Source organism: Colias philodice, chromosome 1 (assembly GCF_061535455.1).
Source record: "Colias philodice isolate Cphi_HAF_F1 chromosome 1, ilColPhil1 Martin Lab GWU primary, whole genome shotgun sequence".
Lineage (NCBI taxonomy): Eukaryota > Metazoa > Arthropoda > Insecta > Lepidoptera > Pieridae > Colias > Colias philodice.
Window position 1 is genome coordinate 5,954,976 of NC_143086.1, and position 21,556 is coordinate 5,976,531.

Below are 21,556 nucleotides of genomic sequence, written 5' to 3' on the forward strand. Positions count from 1 at the left end.
ATGGATAACCCACAATAACTTTTTTTTGTCATTTACTTTTTACGACAAATAATAGCTAATTTTCGATGCGATTTTAACCAATACAGCATTAATCCTTAACCAATTAAATACCTTGAATACATTGTTCATTTAATATAGATCTATATGGCCCTTTACACCGTATGATTTAAGTGAATATTTTCGAAGATATTACAGATTTAAAAATTGCGGGACGTAGCGTTTGCAGCGCTACAGGCCGGCCGCCCGGCTATCTAATATCTATTTTATACCCGTGCGAAGCCGGAGCGGGACGCTATGTTTTTATATAATATTATGTACAACGTTCACAGTTTTTCTGTAGTGTATTTAGTATCAGCATTGCACCCGTGCGAAGCCGGGGCGGGTCGCTAGTGTATTTATAAACGTTTTTCTTTCGACATACGGTTGATATCCAAAAAGTATAAACCCAAAGTTTTGTTCACCGATTTATTAAACGTATCAAAACAGTTACATCTAAAAAACAAGAGATAAATAATAGCCCACGTCCCCATACGTTTTAAATTATACATTTCGAGTATTCGTTTGTCTGTGATTATGTCCTCAAAATGCCCATGACCTTGCCACTACACCAAAACAACTGCGTTTCCATCGAGCGTTATATTAATTGTATCATTTATCAGTGTAATATAATATAATGTTCTCGGGATATCATACGCGGGTATATGTAATGTGTTCGTAATAAATGTCATTAATTAACAACTAGACTGTGACAGAATGCTCTAGTATAGGTAACACGATACATCGTATGAAGGATGGTAACTTATTAACTGCGTGTAATAACGATTAGATTGAAACTAATTGTAACTTTGCATAAATCATTTAAACAAACAGTTAATTAGATATACCCACATCTTGATAAAGATTTCTAAGTTTGACAAATTCTTAGTTTTACATATTGGACACGAAGGTGCGAGATGCAAAACCAAACAGAATTTAGCTACTGATATGTAGGTTCGTCTTGTGTGGTAGAAAGCAAATCTATTGCCATAATAGAGAGACGACGGCAAACACGCATCTAATATTGACTTTATCATACTTTTGTATTCAAAACTTGATCCCCAATTTGAATCTGTATTAATAATATAGTATAGTACTGATATTTAAATTTTTAATAGGTATTTATGAGATTTAATTTCACTTATATGTACCTACATGATATATTCTAAATGTTACATTCCCGAACATGCATTTATTATTCTATATGATCATTTAGACATTAATTAGATAAATTGCTTAAGAAACATACTTAAAATCTGTAAATATTATTTGACCCGACTAAAAGTATGATAGCATTGAGGTATATTTAGAATTTAACGTCAACTTTGTAATACTAAAATAATGTATTGAATGAAAATTATATGAAATCATCGATACAATAAAGATAAAAGACGTATTTTTAATAGAAGCCGATAACTTTGTAATTGGAATTCTGCATGTTATTTGTTTAATTATTGTATAATATTTTATTAATGGTATTAATACGAGTAATCCCCGTACGATACGCATTTTGGTTTGATTTAAATGTAAAATGTAATAAACACATTTTGGCTATTTTTGTAGACAAAAACTATACAACGTAACTTAATTTATCATCATTTCAACATTATAATACTAGTTATTTCTCGATTTCCGATGTCAATAGAATCAAAACATACGACTCCGTTCAATTCAAAATCCATTTACTCCATTGAAATGTTACATTTTTTAGGCCTAACCTTGCATTTTTTAGAGGACGCAATTTTATGTTTTTGATGTGTAGGGGGGGTCAGTGAGTAGCTAAAACCAAGTTTGTGGGGTTGCCACCCTTGTCCCACGGCCGCCATCTTGAAAATAGCGGTTGAAATGGTTTTTACGATATATCTCTTAAACTATTTATCTGATAAAAAAAATTGTTAGCATTATTTGTTGCAAATTAAATTTTCTACAACTTTTGTCCAGTAACTTTTTGTCGTAGAACTATAAATAAAAAAGTTATAAGCCAAAACGTTCAGAAATTAGAGCTTTTTATATTTTTCAATAAAACTTTTTTTATCATTTTACGAAGAAATGATATCAGACCATTCTTGTAGATTGTTTTTCGAGGAACAACTTTTATATACAACATTTTTTCATTACGTCAATAGCTAAGGTTTTACAGCGCTCTGAAGTGAGTACTATTTTTCAGTACTCCTAACTATACATATAATGGCTATTGGCTCTTTTCCCAGACTCCAGAACAATGGAAGCACACTGCAGAACATTTCAGCCCTGCTTTTCGACGTAAAAAAAACGCGCTTCCAGACTTCAAGTCAGTTCAGTCAATAATTAATTATTAATAATATTGCAAAATTAATTATTAATTATTAAAAATATTAAAAACAATTACTGATGACAAATTATTATTAGTACACACATAATATATGTATACTGTATAGTTAAGAGTACTGAAAAATAGTACTCACTTCGGAGCGCTGTAAAATCTTAGCTATTTACTTAATGAAAAAATTTTGTATATAAAAGTTGTTCCTCAAAAAACAATCTACAATAATGGTCTGATATCATTTCTTCGTAAAATGATAAAAAAAAGTTTTATTGAAAAATATAAATAACTCTAATTTCTGAACATTTTCGCTTATAACTTTTTTATTTATAGTTCTACGACAAAAAGTTACTGGACCAAAGTTGTAGAGAATTTAATTTGCAACAAACAATGTTAACAATTTTTTTTATCAAATAAATAGTTAAAGAGATATATCGTAAAAACCATATCAACCGCAATTTTCAAGATGGCGGCCGTGGGACAAGGGTGGCGACCCCACAAACTTGGTGATAGCTTCACACTGAACCCCCCTACACATCAAAAAAATTAAATTGCGTCCTCTAAAAAATGCAACCCCAAATGTAACTTTTCAATGGAATAATTTGGTATCTTGAAATCCAAGTTAGATACACTTTGACATTTACCGAACCCTTTTAAAAGCATAATAACATTACCATTCACCCGAAGCTTCGCCGATTTCAAAAGGTTCGATAGTTAGCTACCTAATTAAAATCTATTCCTATCAATTTGAATTATGTTTTCTAATTGCATCTTCATTACCCGTTCGTATATGTAAATGTTATTCAAATTGGGATTTCCAATGATTTATTGTTTGAAATGCAATTAACCACCGCCATTCTTCAAGGACTGTACTTTTGATTAGAGCATTTCGAATGTAGACGGTAACAGTTCGCGAGACATTGTGTAAATATTGAATATTGACGTTATTTAGTCGTGACGATGGCCAGTCGTCAGTTACGTGTCCATTTAAGGCTGTGTAGGTCGCGACAGACCAAGTCGCGCGGCCCGCCAACCACCGCTCCATGTAAAGAGACCAGGCTGACAACTTCGATGTTATCGGAATTCCATTAGCATTACAATATTTCCCTTCCAATAGCTATGTGAAAATAAAAACATTTACTATTATGACATAATTGCATTGATGAAATAAACTGTGCGAAAATTAATCTATGTCCATAGAGTAGAAATGTGTTACCTGTCTCATATTATGTATATCTAATTTCTAAAATATATCGAATCGCGTGATATTATTAGATAAACGGTTACTTGTGCAACATTCGAAATTCATACCAGCAATATCTTATAGTAAATAATTTTCACGCTCGTAGACGAAATAACGGAGCTCTACAAAAAATACTGCAAATGCACTAATAATGCTTATGGATAGTTCACGTAATCCAATTAAACAAGAATACATGAAAGTCGTACGTGTTACTTTTTTTAACTCAATTCCCAACATGAAAGGACAAACAACGGTATATTAGATATTCCTGGTATCATTTTAAAATTTAGATTGTGTTGAAACCTCATTTTAGCGACTAGCTCTGAGCTAAGCGGGTCGAGCTGCATTATTTATAATATGTATATCAATTTAAACAGAAAGGATGTATGTGTGAAATAACGGATGCGGGTATAATGTTTTGCTGTATAAGACAATTACCTTATTATGCCCATATGAGAGTCTGTCGTCGTGTAGCAACGGAGATGCTGAACGATACCGATCGGCGTCCCAGCTTATGTGCCAATTGTCTAATGAATCTGTAGACGACTTTTTCGTATCGATCGAACTCTTTCTTGATAACGAACTGGTGGAACTTACGTAGTCCCGTTTCATGTCTCTGATATTATTACTTGTGATAGAGTCTCGTCTGTTGTAATTTACAACATTACATCGAGAGAGATTCGGAAATGAGCCCATGGAATGTCTCTTTGAGTTATATTTTTGTGTCGGACTTGGCGTGTCCCTTCTGGGAGGGGTCTGAGAGGGGCTGTGCCGATCGCGCCTGAGTGTGCTGGGGAACGTCGAAGGATGTTCGAGCTCCCTCGCTGGCGATGGTGTCAGTCCGATTGAACCCCTTCGCCTGTCACCATATAGCAGCATTAAAAACAATCTAATATAAACATATTCATTTTCACCGATAAAAAAATTAATACAGACCTTATTATGAGACCATTTGTAGGTGATATACAATCCCGATGTAAGCCGGGTGTGGATTCCCTACTGTGAAGGTAAAGGGATGACCTATAAGGAGTGCTGCACCGGCCGTGCACATCACAATGAGGGTCGTGCTCTTTGGTGGAGCTAACCAACGGAGAGTGGCGTCCCTCACCCTCAAGAGTCATGGTCCCGAACATCGAGTCCAGCTGCCGCATCGCCAAAGCTTTTTTCACTGCCGTCATGTTCACTGATATTTATCAATCCTCGCGATAATTTTCTTTTCATTCACGTTTCAATAAATACGATTATCACAATTTTTCGTAATCGATCTCGTAAACGCATAAGCGAAAATTAAGAAATATGTATGTCCTCTAAGTTTGCCGCGACGCGACTGGACTGTGCGGACGGCATTGTGCGCAGAACGCTTGCCGATGACTCACAGCGGCATGCGCGCGCGCAATGAGACCACGATTATCAAAGTGTCCTACAATTATACCGTAGATGTATGCAAATATAGGTGACAAGGAGGTAAATAATAGCTAAACAGTACATATTAATAATAACACGTTGCGTGTGGGCGCTTTTTCAAGTTCAGCCGAAGGTCACATCCACGGCTTCATAGAAAAACGAACGATGTTGCTGTTGTTGACAACATGCTATTTGTCATTAAAGCAGTGGCGGCCATAAAATTATACGACACTTATTAACAAAACAATCCTACGCTCAATGATATAAATTCAAACAAAGGTATATCGCGCGGCGGAAACTTGTAGAACTAACTAGTTTATCCGTTCTGATTAAAGTAACAACGTGAAGGTGGTATTAGGTTATAGCACAAACTTATATATAGGCTTTTTTATTACTTTTTAAAGAAATTTTAACGTAGAGCTACTTGTTATTCCAAATATGAAAAATATGCCTAAAGCTAACAAGTCTCAAGTTAGCTTTATTTTTTAATTTTTTTAAAAAGCTTCCACAGACATCACCAGTAAGTAAGTTAAACATAAATAACAGTTAAAACACCAAAATTTATGAAGAGCTGAAACTATATTTAAATTACCATCAACGACCTAACCAAATAAATAAATATTATTGGCATTCTGTTTACAATACATCGACAATAATAATGTTTCGTCGTCAACAAACTTTCTAACCTTAAGATGACAAGAAAAGAAACTCAAAACAACAATACGTTTAAAATCAATTTATTTGGATTATCAACAGTACGGGACGAAACGTCGGATGACTGTGTACTTCGGTATTCAGGCCTTTTTCGATTTTTCGTAAGAAACCATATAGTGATTCATACACCATACATTGTCAAGCACGGTTTTGTAAACACATGTGGCATTGATCCCTTGTTTATACATATAGTCGACATGAGAAACATAATACATACTCTTTGTTCGGAAAAAGGACCAAATGTTTAGCATTCCTTGTCATCATTTATGAAACAGATTTTAAACAATAACTTGCATATACCTACTGTGTTTACTAATGATTTAAAACTGAAATTACAAAATCATTGTATTTTCAATTTCCATTTAAAACTATTATTTTTTCCAAACGAATACCTACTATTTGTAAAGCCATCCTTAATGTAGAAATTTTATGTAATTGCATGGAATTAAGTAAAAAAAATAAGCTTATTACTTTATTTCTCTTAGTACAATTCTATAGTCTTACGTTAGCATTTACCAAAAACAGAATAATGCGTACATTGATATTGAATTTATTTATACCTAGTTACGTGTTCACTGTTTAGTCTACGTACTCAAAATATCTAATTAAAAACTCTAAGAAAGCAAAGCAATCTCAGAGAGTATTTACAGTTCGGAAAAAATATAAAACACCTCAAATGATAATTAGAAAGCGAATAGAATTAATGACTCAAAAGAAATTCACGCTGCTTATTACGATGGCTCAGTGCATTGACCATAGATAGCTCTGAGTAGAAAATTGCTATAATAATTTCTACGTGCAATAATTCAAGCATAATCCTAAGCAAAAACATAAAGGAGCTAATTCAACATATACATTTATATATAATTACTAGCGGCCCGCCCCGGCTTCGCCCGTGGTACATATTATGAAAAATAGATGTTGGCCGATTCTCAGACTTACCCGATATGCACAGAAAATTTCATGAGAATCGGTCCACCCGTTTCGGAGGAGTATGCAGACTAACATTGTGACACGAGAATTTTATATATAAGATAATTATGTTCTACAATCTAAATTATAGAAACTTAAAATAAATACTAAAATAAGTACTAGTCTCAAACTAATCTGAACTTAGTAGGTATGTAAGCTAAGCAAGTGATAAATAAAGATGAACATATTTTTTAAACTATAACTTGGCAATGGCCCAATCGTCTTGCCCTTAATTAATAACACGGTGAAGATAACAGATAAATTTTCCAATTCTGTTTACAAACATAATTTAGATACGACAAACACTATGAGATATTAATCTTATCACCACTTGAAACCCCTTGTTTCTTTAATTAAAATTTGCAATAAATGCCGTTAAAATTAACAAGATAAATGATAATCATATAACGTATATGATCACTGTTTTTATATATGAGCATGCAATAAGACGGGCGGATAATACAATTCAACAGACTGTGAAATTTTCACCTTCAGACATATAAACTTATGAAATAAGAGTTCACTCTTTTATCCGCAATACGTAAGATTTCCGACTTAATAGTTATTTTATTAATGCCATAAAACGATGATACAAGCCTGATGTCACTTCAGATTTGTTGGTGGAATATTACAGTCGGTCTATTTCTCCGAGAGTTGATCTAAATATAGCGACCTCTCGAGTAAATAATGACCATATGTAGGTAAATAAAAATAAATACATTCAAGTATTTTGAGGTTGTTAACAGTACATTCTAGAAACACGGATACCATTTTAGTTTGAACAACACTGTAATGATGTTAATGATTATGCAAATACGTGACACAGAGCGTAGTTAGATGTCTATTTGCTGATGACAATATTTATGTGCGGTATTAAATACGCTAATATTATTTAATCTTGTAGATCACGATGCTTGTAGAATATTTTAAAACAATAAAAAGAGTTAAATTAATATTCTTCAATCTTTTAAACGCGTATTTTAGAAGAATTTGCGGATGCACATATAAATATTAATTACTTTCTTTATGTTAAAATTAATAAGGGATTTAGAAGAAATTTCTTCGACATCATCAGCCCATATTTGCAATGCACGGACACAAGCTTCCTATGAGGCTTCAGGCCCTAATCCACCACGTTGGCCGAATACGTGTTGACATATGTCATGTCGTCGATCTTTAGATTCTTAATTTGGAAAATCAGTCGTAGAGGCGCACGGTTAAAACAGGGGTCTTCAAAGGAATATTGAACAGGTTCCTTTTTCTACATTTTAGCTTACAAACAGGCCATATCGTGGTAGTAAAAACTCTTTTAATTATTGGATAGATTGGTTTCCTCACGAATTTTTCCTTCTTCATTGAATAGTAGTAGAGTAGTGGATATGGATAATGTGCAGATAAATCGTAAAATCAATTAACTTTTTCCCACTTGCCTGATCACGATCTCTCGACTTTTCGAAGTCCAAAATCTCCTCACCACTGATCCACTGATCCACCACCGCTCTCTCAATTACTATATCAATTACTTAGTACTGATTATTTCAGATTTAAAAGTCTAGGAACGTTTACAAAATTATTTAGGATATGTTAAAATTATGAAACTAAAATATCATTATCTCTTTCAGTTCAAGTTTAAAAACTTTTTTCAAAATGTTTATGGAAAATAGAAAAAAATGTACGAAAATCGATAATGCCGATGTATACAGCCTGTTGATGTTTAGTGGTATTAGAGAAATAAAAGATTTAATAGAAATAATATTCACACATCGATGTCTCATATGCTTAGTATGCTAATGGTATTTTGGCTTATTATATACATATTTTATTTTATAATGCCAGTTAAGGTTATAAAACAGAAACATTCTTCTACTATTCAATATTCGATACATACAATGTACATTACGTAATATTTTAAGTAACACGTCGATAAAAAATCGTTTACCGTCGCGTCTTCAATATGTCATAATAATCTTATATACCTATATAAAAATGAATCGCAAAATGTGTTGGTAAGCGCATAACTCGAGAACGGCTGAACCGATTTCGATAATTCTTTTTTTATTATATACCTTGAAGTACGAGGATGGTTCTTATGTAGAGAAAACGTAAATATTATGTACCACGGGCGAAGCCGGGGCGGACCGCTAGTGTATTCATAAAAGTCGTGGGCGAAAGTCAAGCGTTTTGAAGGTCATTGCTGCAATAAAAATCTGATTATAATCATTTCAAGTGAAGTCATGTCTGACCAATTGTTGCCTTAACTTGATTTTTAAATTAATTATTTTTTGCAAAAGTTTTATCCCATTAACACCGGAAGGAAGTTAGCGCGGAATTTTTTTTTTATTAATTATTAATATCTCAAAAAATTGCTCCTTAAATGCTCCATCAAAATCAGTAATTGCTCCACTTCTATAATTATTAGTTTATTTAATTTATAATTAATTTTAAAAAAAATCCAAATACTGAAAACTTGATTTCCCTATAGAATGAAAAATATTCACTTTTCATGAAAATTATTTTTACAAAAAAATTGCTCCCGATTTGGTCTATCAATTAGAAAAAAAAATTATTTAATTTTGATAATTTTTGCAATAATTAACTGAAAAACTATGTTTGCATATAGTAAACTACTGCGCTGTGACGTCATCAATTGTCGTTGCGACGCATAAGGGCCATATTTACATGTATCAGCACTGCAGCGATATCTATAGACCCTAATGTTTATGTTTACTTATTTATATTATTTACACGATTTTAATATTATTATTTAAAATTTACCTTATAATTTACCTAATACTCTAAGAGCGTATACGCACTATGCGGGTAGCCGCATTGCGGGTAGCCGTCCGGCTGACCGCAAGCACAATTATGTACGTAATATTCATTTCTGTACGCACTGTGCGGTCTGCGGTAGCCGCATCGCAGTGCGCATAGAAATGAATATTACGTACATAATTGTGCTTGCGGTCAGCCGGACGGCTACCCGCAATGCGGCTACCCGCATAGTGCGTATACGCTCTAAGAATATCTATGCGCCATATTTTAATTATTGAGTTTCATCTAGCAAAGGTTGAAAGGAACAGATATTATTATGTATTTAAAACCATTCTTATTATAGGTATGTTTATAAACATTTCCCTACTTCCTTTCTTAAAAAAAATACAGAATATAAGTGTTAGATACGATACGCATAGAATGTATGCAATGTCCCCTGTAGAGATTCAGTTCCATCAAAGTTCACAATCCTGATAAAATTATTTTAACTATAAAAATTAAAAATTGTAATAACCTACTAACGAAAAATATTAAAAATTCGTTGTTGCGTGATAAACAAACTAAAAAAAACTTGTTATTTCCAACAGATAAATGACATTAGCGACCGCGAAGTCGCTCTATAAAATAGAGAAATTAACATAATATGTAATATCAACACCGCTTTGCTCAAAGTAAAAATGCCAAAGAATTAACGAAGCACTTTCTAGCAGTAAATCAGTTTAATCGCTTTGCATTCGTTTTGCATAACAAGTGCAAACATTTAATCTAAATTAAATTAACATTACGCGGCAGTTCCTGTGATAAGTATTGATTTAATTAGCTTTCTAAAAAAACTATCATACATGATAGATTTGTCATTTGATAATTCAAAACACATTCAATAGCTTAAACATTATATAATTATGATAATACGAAACGTTTTAGCTTTTAAATAATTCATCGAGATGAATGTCAATGTTTCTCTTTTTTTATTGCTATTAAATTCTAGTTTGGCTATCATTTGTTTTTATTTTTAACTAGCGGTCCGCCCCGGCTTCGCCCGTGGTACATATTTACGTTTTCTCTACATATAAACCATCCTGGTACTTCAAGGAATATAATAAAAAAAGAATTATCGAAATCGGTCCACCCGTTCTCGAGTTATGCGCTTACCAACACATTTTGCGATTCATTTTTATATATAAGATAAGCGCCTTATTTACAACTAGCTTTCCGCCCGCGGCTTCGCCCGCGTTTTCAGAGAAAACCCCGCATAGTTCCCTTTCCCGTGGGAATTCCGGGATAAAACCTATCCTATCTCTCAAGTTGGATCGAACTGCACATGGTGTGCGAATTTTATTATAATCGGTTAAGTGGTTTAGGAGTCCATTGAGGACAAACATTGTGACACGAGATTTATACATATTAAGATAAACATGGTTGTATAATAAATACAACTATTGTATATTATACCTATGCTGTTTAGCATTTGTTGTCCAAGGTATATACTTTTCAAATAAACAAGTGATTAATATTAGAAAATATTGTTAGAATGTTAAAAAGATCCTGGATAATAATATAAACTATCCACAATACAAATTTTTCAGTGTAGTGCAGGTATCAGAGTTTCAGCAAATTGGTTTTAAATATACATTTCCATACTTTTTCTTCCTAAATTCTAAACCAAGGAAAGCTATAGCGTGCCCAACCCAAGAACAAATTGTTACTATACAGTAATGGGGCATTCGCCCTTACGTTAGTATTATTTAAATATGTATATGCTTTTATAATAATTATTTATTAACAACTATGATACGTAATACAAATTGTAAAACAAAGCAAGTAATACATCTACAGTTATTGCTACCATTAAAGTAAAAGGCGTTGCGATAAGAATTCATTTCAATACTAGCTTCCGCCCACGACTTTGTACGTGCATCCCCGTTTTCCCCCGTTCCCGCAAGAATTTCGGGAAACCCTTTCTTAGCGGATGCCTACGTCCTAACATCTACCTGCATGCCAAATTTCAGCCCGATACGTCCAGTGGTTTGGGCTGTGCGTTGATAGATCACTATATCAGTCACCTTTGAGTTTTATATACATATATCTTCTTATATATAAAATTCTCGTGTCACAATGTTAGTCTGCATACTCCTCCGAAACGGGTGGACCGATTCTCATGAAATTTTCTGTGCATATCGGGTAAGTCTGAGAATCGGCCAACATCTATTTTTCATATGTACCATGGGCGAAGCCGGGGCGGACCGCTAGTCTTATATATAAAATTCTCGTGTCACAATGTTAGTCTGCATACTCCTCCGAAACGGGTGGACCGATTCTCATGAAATTTTCTGTGCATATCGGGTAAGTATGAGAATCGGCCAACATCTATTTTTCATATGTACCACGGGCGAAGCCGGGGCGGACCGCTAGTAATATATAGATTTCGAAAACTGAGACAGGTTACTTTAAAATCTGCATAAATATTTGTTTATTCTATCCTAAATTTACAAAGCTACCGATACCTAGTGTGCCGATAAGCCTAATAATGACATACCTACATATTCTAAATTGTTAATAATAAAATGGATAAATTAAGATTTATTAACTCTTTGTTTCTAGCGCTATCTGATAGAGAAGACGTATTTTTGTATGTTTGGACGGATAAGCTTAAAAAATACTGAACCTATTTTGAAATTTGTTCATTACCCTAGTCCACATTTGTGTTGACTAAAAATCTCCTATCCTTATAGGAGATTTTTCTATATCTAGACAAAATCGCCTATAAGGGTCTACCTAGGCCAAAATCCACAATGCTGACTGCGGGCTGGAAATCCCATATCATCGATCAAAACAAAACGTGGCCGTAGGACATTTATCGTCAAACTTGTTGATTCTTGGACATAAGCGGGTCTTATAAGATGATAAGATTTTTTTCCTTCACTGTTTGGACCAGTGGTGATGTGGGTTATGTGAAAATAAATACAAACATCAATATAATTACTGAACATTTGTCGTGATCATCGACTTTTTGATGAAACCAGAATCAACTACTATACTATTGAAAATTCGTATAGGTACCTACCAGTTCAATGTCACTTTATTAATTTTGATTTTATGGTATTTTTTAAATTCCGCCTACGGACGAACCAAATACATATTTTTCTTAGATTAAGCAAAATTTTATGATTTTAAATAATATGTTAAATATATCTAAATGCCTCATTAGAATAAAATAGAATGCCTATTTTTGACCATTAAGCTGGTCGCGTGCGGGTTTTTGTTTTTATTTAATTATAATTTATACACACTACTGTCCTGTAACGGTAACAACGAAAATATCTTGTCCAAAAATACATGAAGCAAATTAGAATAGAAAGCGGTGGATGTTTCTTACACATATAGATAAAATTGTTCAAATTCCATTTTTGGAATGTTGATCGTTTATTCGGTTGTTCTGTTTTTATGTATATGATAAAAATAGTACATACCCATTTTTGCCCTCAAGATATTTTGTAAAAATGGTTAAGGTTATTGTATATAACTATATACTATATTGTCTAGTATATTATTTTAAATGGAAATCAAAGTTCATTGAAATCAGTTAACTGGTTCACGAAAAGATTTCACATCGATTTCATTAATATAAAAACAGAGAAAAACCAATTTATTACATACTAAAACGAACAGGGAATTATGTTTCCATACAGGCAAGACAAGATGTCTTTGGTTTTTGGGTCGTAAACTATAATAATACATATTTTATTAATAAATAATTATAAGGATTAAAGTATCATGTAAAATGGCTTAACATATTAATTATTTTTAATCTTGTTAACCCACTACGAAACGACGTCACAAGCTATTTAATGATAATTATATCACATTATAACTTAAAAATAACTCCAGTGGGAGTGATTAATATTTTGTATGTAACATGTAGTTCCGTAAACGTTTAACTATGATCTCACCGATGTTTAAATAATGAGCAACGTATAAGATACAAATTAAGAATAATAAAGATCGAAATGAAGATTCCGTACTATTTTTAATTTTCACGTAATTACATATATATGTAAATATACTTCTACTACTTCTATACAAAAGGTAATAAGGCGAAAAATAAATACGGTAACTTAATGTGTTCATTAACAATACGTTCATCAACAATTTAACACGGCCATATAATTTAGTCGTACCTTTTTGTACATTGTCAAAACGATTATTATCAGTGTTAAACCTAACAAAGCCACACACAAAAAGGATATGCCTATAATAAAATAAACCGGCAAGTGAACCGAAAGAACGCCATGTAGTTAAGAGTTAAGACAGTTTAGAATTTCATCGCGCGTGCATTGAGTGGAAAATGCATTCGAAAAACCGTGCTCAGCCGACCGACTCGCAACGATGCTGAGGTGAAACAATATTAACATTAACTGCTGTATCCCGAACATTTTATACGTTTAACCAGATGCTAGAGAAAACGTTGTTCTACCCTATTGCCCCTTTTTTGGTCCATAAGAACCTTTCTTGTGCGTATAAAATAATGCCCAATTGGTCGAGCCGTTCTCGAGTTTTACGCATAATTTATCAGCAGAACACATTTAACGATTCGTTATTAAAATGTAGATTAATCCTCCAGAAAAAACCACAAGAAGTAGAAAAAAAATTGCGAGGATATAATTTCATCCCCTATTTTAATCGTTTAGAGGTTGATTCTTGGAAAAATGTAGCCTAGCCGTTTGATTTCAAATATTTTTATTTAAAATTTGATTCAAATTAAAGTCGTGAAAGCTTTATAGATAAGGCATTATTTTGAGATTATAATGAATACCATTTATTCAAAATTTAATAAAGCGCTTCTTACCGTTTTGCGATATCTTATTTATTTTATCATTAAGCAATAATAGCTGTATATAAAGCACAAACACATTTTAGTCCAGAAACGGTTGTTTAAAATTCATCATTAATTATTTCAAATATTATGCAAATTGCCCCCATCTACCTATTTATTCATACTGTTGACGCCATAAACCACAAGAACCTCTTATGCATCGTTGATAGATTCATTTCACTTTTCAATTCGGAAGTCCAAACCAGTTTGCTAATTAAAATGCGAGCAATGTACCGCTCCTTATATTAATATTCTAAATAAATAATGTATGAGCATTTTTTCAGATATTAAAAGCAATTTGTTTGCCATTCTGAAGATAAAGTGGGACAAATATATTAAGTAAAATATTATAAAAAAAGGCTTACGTTTATAGCTTCTTGCACCTCTATCGTGTCCGTCATTTCGTTTTCTCTGAAATATAAAGAAAGGTAATTAATATTTCGTATAATTAAGAGCTCAATCATGTACTATATTATTTATATTAAGACCAGAATATACAAAAATATTAGTACAATACCTACAATTTATCTAGACCTATGGTGCACAGGTTGTAAACATTGCAAGCGCAATATCTTACAACGTTCAACCCACATTTCCTGGCGCACTCAAAGCATTATAATTTATTACACTTCGTTACTCTTAACAGGCACGGGAGCGCGTCCCTTGTCGAACTAATATACAATAAAAACTGCACACTGCAACTCGCTGCTTTTGTAAAACTACAATTCAATTATCGGGTGAATATAATTTGAGTTGAACTCGGTAATTTATCGGCTCGTTACACTCTCAACGTGCCCAGGGCGAAGGAACAGAACAAATTGCGTGTGCGCCGTACCGTGCCGAATACACCGTAATAGAATTATAGAGCACTCATCGTCCATCGAATACCATATTGCACATTTCAACGTCTTCGCAAAATAATACATTTATGCCATTACTTTCCGGTCGGCTTTGCATCAACAACATGGGCATTAATTTAAAATGACAATTTTATTACACGCTCAAAGAGTTAAATACATACATTGAAAAAACATTTATATACAAATAATGGATTGGGAAATGTATTTACCTCATGATTATTTGGTCGTTCATCTTGTGATTGAGTTCTGGCGTCGGCTTTTGATTATACTTGACAACCGTAGGAAGAGCTGATGCAGCATCGTTCATTTGCTCCACCCTGAAAGAAATAAGTTACACCGTTAGAGTAATAAGTAGATTTTGCAAAAATATTCCAACATTTACTATTTTGTTCATATACATACTATAACTCGCACGTCACTTGAAAAACTTAAAAGCCCAGTAATAAATTAACATTGGCAACATATAGTACGTTTATGAACTAACCCCTGTAAATAATACTTACGGTTTCTGCGGTCTCAAGTCCGACGAACACAGATTGCGCAGGTAATCGTCGCATTCCCGTTGCTTCTGAATCTGATATTCCTTCATCAAGTCGCGTCTGAAGTCTCCGTCCGCGCCTGGCAGAGCGACTTGCGCGGGCAGCGGTCTCTCGGCCAGCACTGTGCGCTCCGTCACAGGCGCAGTCGTCGAAATCGACGTCGACACAGAATAATCCTGCCCTCTGTGCTCAGGCGTAGTAGCAGTAGACGCCCCGATACTGCTCTCGTTCGTTTTCGACTCGCCAATCGGCTTCAATGCTTCATCGATCGGTTTCAGAGATTCATTCAGACCGTTGTAAATACTCTCGCTATTTTTGTTGTCGAACAGTCTATCCACGGACGTGTTCATTAATTTGCTTCCCTTTATACCCGTTAAATGAAATCCGGCAAAATATGACGACGTGGGACCATAATCAATAGCAGACAGAGCCATGAGCGCTGGATGTCGTGGCGCTCCATCGGGCAGCGGTCGTAAGGATCGTGTCATGGCATCTGCAGCCGATCGAGGTCTCCTGAATGGCATAGCCAAGTGTGGGAATGTACGAGGTTTTATTGGAGTCACGAGCATGTGTTCAGTCCATGATGTGTGCAAAGATGGACGCTCTAATTTCTCCACATCCACGTCTAACATTCTTTGCTCGAAAGGAACACTAAACGTTTCAGCTGGTATGGATTGTAACCAAGAAAGCAAGCTCAGGTCCGATTCGTCAAAACCGGACCCGTCCAGTAAACGAGAAAATTGAACTTCATTAGACTGTGCCTCCTTTGACCCCGTCGCTTTAGCTTGGCAATAGTTCACGCAAGATTCATACAGAATGCCTTTTATGAGTAATTGCATTAATCTATCATTTTTTGCACATTTTGGCACGGTGCCACTGGACTTTTTATCGCACGGTAAAAACTGTTCCACAAGTGGATACACTTCGCGGAAACATTGCACACGAGCGTTACTCGGATTCCATTTCTTGAATTGTGCATGATCCGTGATACTCGGTAGCGTTAGCAATAGACACAAGTTGGAGTATTCTTCCTTGGAGGGCGCAACTTTTTCTAATTCGCTTAAAACTTTGACAACTTCGTCTACAATATTTTCCACATTATTGTAGGCTTTTATTTCAGATCGTATGCATAAAAGTTCAATATATTTATGTCGCAATATAGAGTAATTAAATTTGTCTGCTTCAAACGCCTTGAGTGTGCTTAGCGGTTGAATAAACTCAAGCACATCATCCCACTGACCATCTAAGATGAGTTGTCGTAGAAACAGGACATCATCTGCGAAGTTACCGTTAATGACACCAGTCTCTCTTTCTAGAGATAGCTGAGTAATGTGGAGGTCTCGGTTGTGAAGAAACTCCAAGGCCAAGCGCACCACATCATCCTCCCGAAGGTTGAGATGTGTTGACGGCATGTTGATCCACCTGTTCTATGTGGAGCCTAAAAGTATAAATTTTGTATTATTATTTATTGTACATAATAATTATAGTTATAGTATACACTTTACCCATATTTTTATAGTTCATCAATTTGTAAGTGCTTAATTTGTTTCAATATGATTCAGATTAGATTCACATATTATTTTAATTTAAAAATATTGATATGACAAAGATAAAACAAAACAAGTATGTGGCCAAATACAAGAGCAAAGAAACTTATTCATAAAAATAATATTGCACGCCTCATAAGCGAAGCGTTGAGGTGGGTACTACTGTCGCTTCGCGCAAAACATCATTTTATAATGAACTGATTGAATTATTTCTTATTAATATAAGTAACATTATAATGGGAGCATAAATGCTTTGGAAATTGATGACTATACCATTTAAAGTAACGCTTTCTGTATAAGCTATTAACTCACTTATTACAAAAGACAATTTAAACCCTTACTCAACATGTTTACTACAAATAAGTTGAAACTTCTAAAACATATCTTAATTAAAAAATAAGTGCAAAAAGTGAATATCCATATAGATGACAATTTTTATTTGTATTATTATTTTTTGTCACTACATTATACACATCATTTACACAGAGATAATCCTATTAAGTACCTTGTACACTTTAACACCTCAAGCATTTTAAGACCATAGAACATACATTATATTTAGGAAAATCATTAACAATACTCTCAACTCAGACCTGTGTTTAACTTTATGATATATACTTTTGACGCGTCTGCTTTGTAATACAAAACAATTATCTAGGTACATCTCGCAATATATAGGAAATACACTTGTTGCAAGAAATAACATACAGTGATAATATGTATGCAGGTTACAAATCTTGAGTCTTCTATGATTCATTCTTTATACAATACTAGCTTTCCACCCACGGCTTCGCCCGCGAAGTCAAAGAAAAACCCGCATAGTTCCCGTTCCCGTGGGATTTCCGGGATAAAACCTATCCTATGTCCCGGGGTAAAAAGTAGCCTATGTCCTTTCTCGGGTATCAAAATATCTCTATACCAAATTTCATGCAAATTGGTTCAGTAGTTAAGGCGTGATTGAGTAACAGACAGACAGACAGAGTTACTTTCGCATTTATAATATTAGTATGGATGACTAAATTGTGTTCATCTGAATTGACTATAGTTCATAGCCATAAGCCAACTATATAATAATATTGGCTACGTACAAATAAAGTATTCTTAAAGAATTTTTAACTACAAGAATACTAAGATAATAGTTTTTTTTATCAATTAGGAGTAAATCTGTGAAAATTATAGGTAGGTATAATGAAAATCTACTTAATTTATAAAATTAAAGTCCATTACATAGGAAAAATGGAATGGTATATTTTAATGAAACATATCAATTGAAAAAATAAACATTATTTTAGGAATATGCAAAATTAACAAATGATGTTTATTGCTTTATCTTTAAGATGAGGTTCTTCTTTGCTTTACGTAGTATACCAAATAAATAGAAGATTTACCTATAGAAAATACTAAAATTTACCAGAAACATGTACATATTTTATAGCAATTTTTTCCAAGCATCTTTAGAGGGAACTCTAAACAAGAACAAGATCTCGTTACCATTATTTTACGTTTAATGTACGGAACAATTTATTAGCAATGCAGATGATGAGATAAAATAGCCGCAGTGCTCATTACGACTTTCGCTGCGATCTTTCGAGTATAACTTACTCCCTGGCGAAAGCCATCATGTTGCATACATAGCGAAATCATTGGTGCATCTCTGACACATCATACTTACATACCAACTGGAGAAATTTGATTACTATAAAATATTCACCATGCGCACATACACAACTAGTGTAATCACGTACAAATATTCGAAGTCGATACAGCCATTTCATTATTCCTTATAAGTATCACTACACCTACACGAACGACATTCCCTTAACGAGACATTCGGACAATTCGCGGCATTTAACAGAGTATTTAAACAATAATTCGTCCATTGTATTACACTTGAAATAAAAACAATATCAGATGCTTTATGATACAAACATTCTATTTAGAAAACAGAAAGCAAAGGATAATTGAAATTCTCTGATAATTTTATTACCTTAAAAAATCGTTCTTATATTATTCCACCACTTGGATATTGAAATATATTAATCAACATTTACAACAATAAAATTTAACGGGACATTTGAAAAGAAATATTCAATTTTTTCCACATTATAACGTCGGTCACTCGAGTCGTTTACGATCACAGATAACTAGAAATCTATGAGATAATTCGCTTTGCTTTTGATTGACACTGACAACTTGACAAGACGTGTCAGGTAAAACAAACCATAGTGTAGAACACAACAAGAGAATAAGAAAAATATCGAATAAATCTATACTAATATTATAAAGCTGAAGAGTTTGTTTGTTTGTTTGATTGTTTCACCGGTACCGGACCAGTAGTTCCCGAGATTAGCATGTTCAAACAAACAAACAAACAATCAAACAAACAAACTCTTCAGCTTTATAATATTAGTATAGATATACATTATACAATATTAATGATCTCCCGTAATTTTCGTTAAATGGCACATTTATGCCTTGATTACAGGGCAAGTAAGGGTTTATTGGCCTTGATAGGATTGATGTCGGACCAGTATGAGATCAACAGCTTCTGAGCAAGAAATCCAAGATTTGATCTTTGATGATTCATTATCATATATTTTACTTTTTATAGAGCAAAACGGGACAAAAGGGTCTGCATTTTTTTTTTTGGTTTAGCAATAATTTGTCATCTCTTGAGCCAAACGTAGCCAAACTGCGTCATACTGTGGATTGTGGGTCATAGCCCATAGGTGCTATCCTTATCCTATCCGTCCCTGTTCGATGTAATAATTATATTAGTTTAAAAGCCGCAGGTCCCAGCACCGTGTACGTATAGTACGACATAAAAGAGATGAAATTAATTATTTTGGAACTAATTCGTTTTTCATTACCTGGCAACCCTGAATTGCCAATGTAGCTGTCAAGTTGAATAAAAATTTGTTGTTTTTTTCGTGAAGTGGAGAATTATTGAGATAAAATTGTTATTTAGAACAAGAAATTTAAACAAAAAAGGAGACATCATGAAAAAGGTTAAACGTAGCGGTGTCCGTGATGTCGTGTATAAAGTTTTTATTCGGTGTTTGTCCGAATTTCAAGCTGGAAAGTTATTGACTGATTTGGAAAACGTTTACAAACGTACAGCAGAATATACCGGTGAGATTCCATTTATTTTTGTTCAGTACTACGTAAAATAGAATATTCCATTAGAGACGAGTGTTTAATGTATGTATGTATGGCGATTATTACGTTTTCGCAATTTAATTTGAGGTTATTTGTATGTAAACAAAAACTTGTTTTTATAGTGCGACCAGCACAATTTGAGTCAAGAAGTTATATCCAATCCAACCAGCCTCAAATAAAGTACCTAGTTTAGATTTTACTACATAGTATAGTGATAATTGTTTTCATACAGCTATTTATTAATCAATCAAACCATAAGAAAAAAAATCATATTTTAGATTTAGCTTACTAACTACTTACTAGTGTAGCGCAGGGACGCTGGCCTCCTACATTAAAAAAAAATTAATAAAATAAAGGAAGTTTTAGTTTTAAGCTACTATAAAAATATGTTAAATGTACTATTTGATTTTATTCATCTTAATTCGTTTGTTATAGGGGTTTCTGAAAGCACAGTACGCAGGATAGTAGAGGAAGGGAGTAGAAATGAAGGCAAATTTTCAACGCCAGCCAAACATAGGAGAGGTACTTCGAAACAGAGTGATGATCAGTCCTTTGAAGGAGTAGAATATTTAGATTTTGATGAATTATATTAATGTACAAAATTTATCTACAAAAAAAAATAAAAATATGTAGTTTTCAAATCGCCTTGTTTTTTTTCTACCCGACGGACCCAGAATGTGTTTGAGCTGCATGTATGCTTGTTTGTTTGTATGTTTGATTCTATGTGCGCCTCTGCAGTCTAAACACTTGACCGATTTTTATAAAATAACTAATTCCAAATACATTTAAGTACAATTTGACCTAGGTAGGTCAATTAAAATACTAATGTATTTTTGTCTTAAATTTACACTATTGCTACAATGAAACAATTATAACGGTTTAAATCGCGGTATTTATTTTAGATTATATTATATAGATTTTTAGATTTTTATTCTATAGTATCAAGATCGCTTGCGTCGCAGTATCAGTGTTGCTATATGAGCGACGGTGGCGCCCTCATTTATTTTCATCTCTTTTGTGTCGCACTGTAAATCTTTAATTTTATCCTTTTTCTATATCTGTTTTATAGCAGATATATGGAGCTAAACAGTAAACACAGAGCTAAACTTTTTCTCTGTGGATCAACAGTAGTCTA

General features: G+C 33.5%; 1 protein-coding gene and 1 long non-coding RNA gene across 2 annotated transcripts in view; one reads left to right on the forward strand and one right to left on the reverse strand.

Annotated features, from left to right (window-relative positions):
* Positions 1-19,410, reverse strand: part of LOC149491136 (WD repeat-containing protein 47) — a 64,827-nt gene extending 45,417 nt beyond the window's left edge. Inside the window, exons 1-4 of the mRNA XM_089702285.1 lie at positions 19,250-19,410; positions 15,680-17,153; positions 15,386-15,493; positions 14,682-14,727 (exon numbers count right to left, since the gene is read on the reverse strand). Of these exons, the coding sequence (XP_089558411.1) occupies positions 14,682-14,727; positions 15,386-15,493; positions 15,680-17,127 (1,602 nt within the window). The 5' untranslated portion in view covers positions 17,128-17,153; positions 19,250-19,410. The remainder of the gene's footprint in view (positions 1-14,681; positions 14,728-15,385; positions 15,494-15,679; positions 17,154-19,249) is intronic.
* A 663-nt stretch (positions 19,411-20,073) lies between these two features.
* On the forward strand, positions 20,074-21,450 carry LOC149491137 (uncharacterized). The gene is made up of 2 exons (XR_016316064.1): positions 20,074-20,394; positions 20,857-21,450. It is a non-coding gene; the product is annotated as an uncharacterized LOC149491137 (long non-coding RNA).
* The last annotated feature ends 106 nt before the right edge of the window (positions 21,451-21,556 follow it).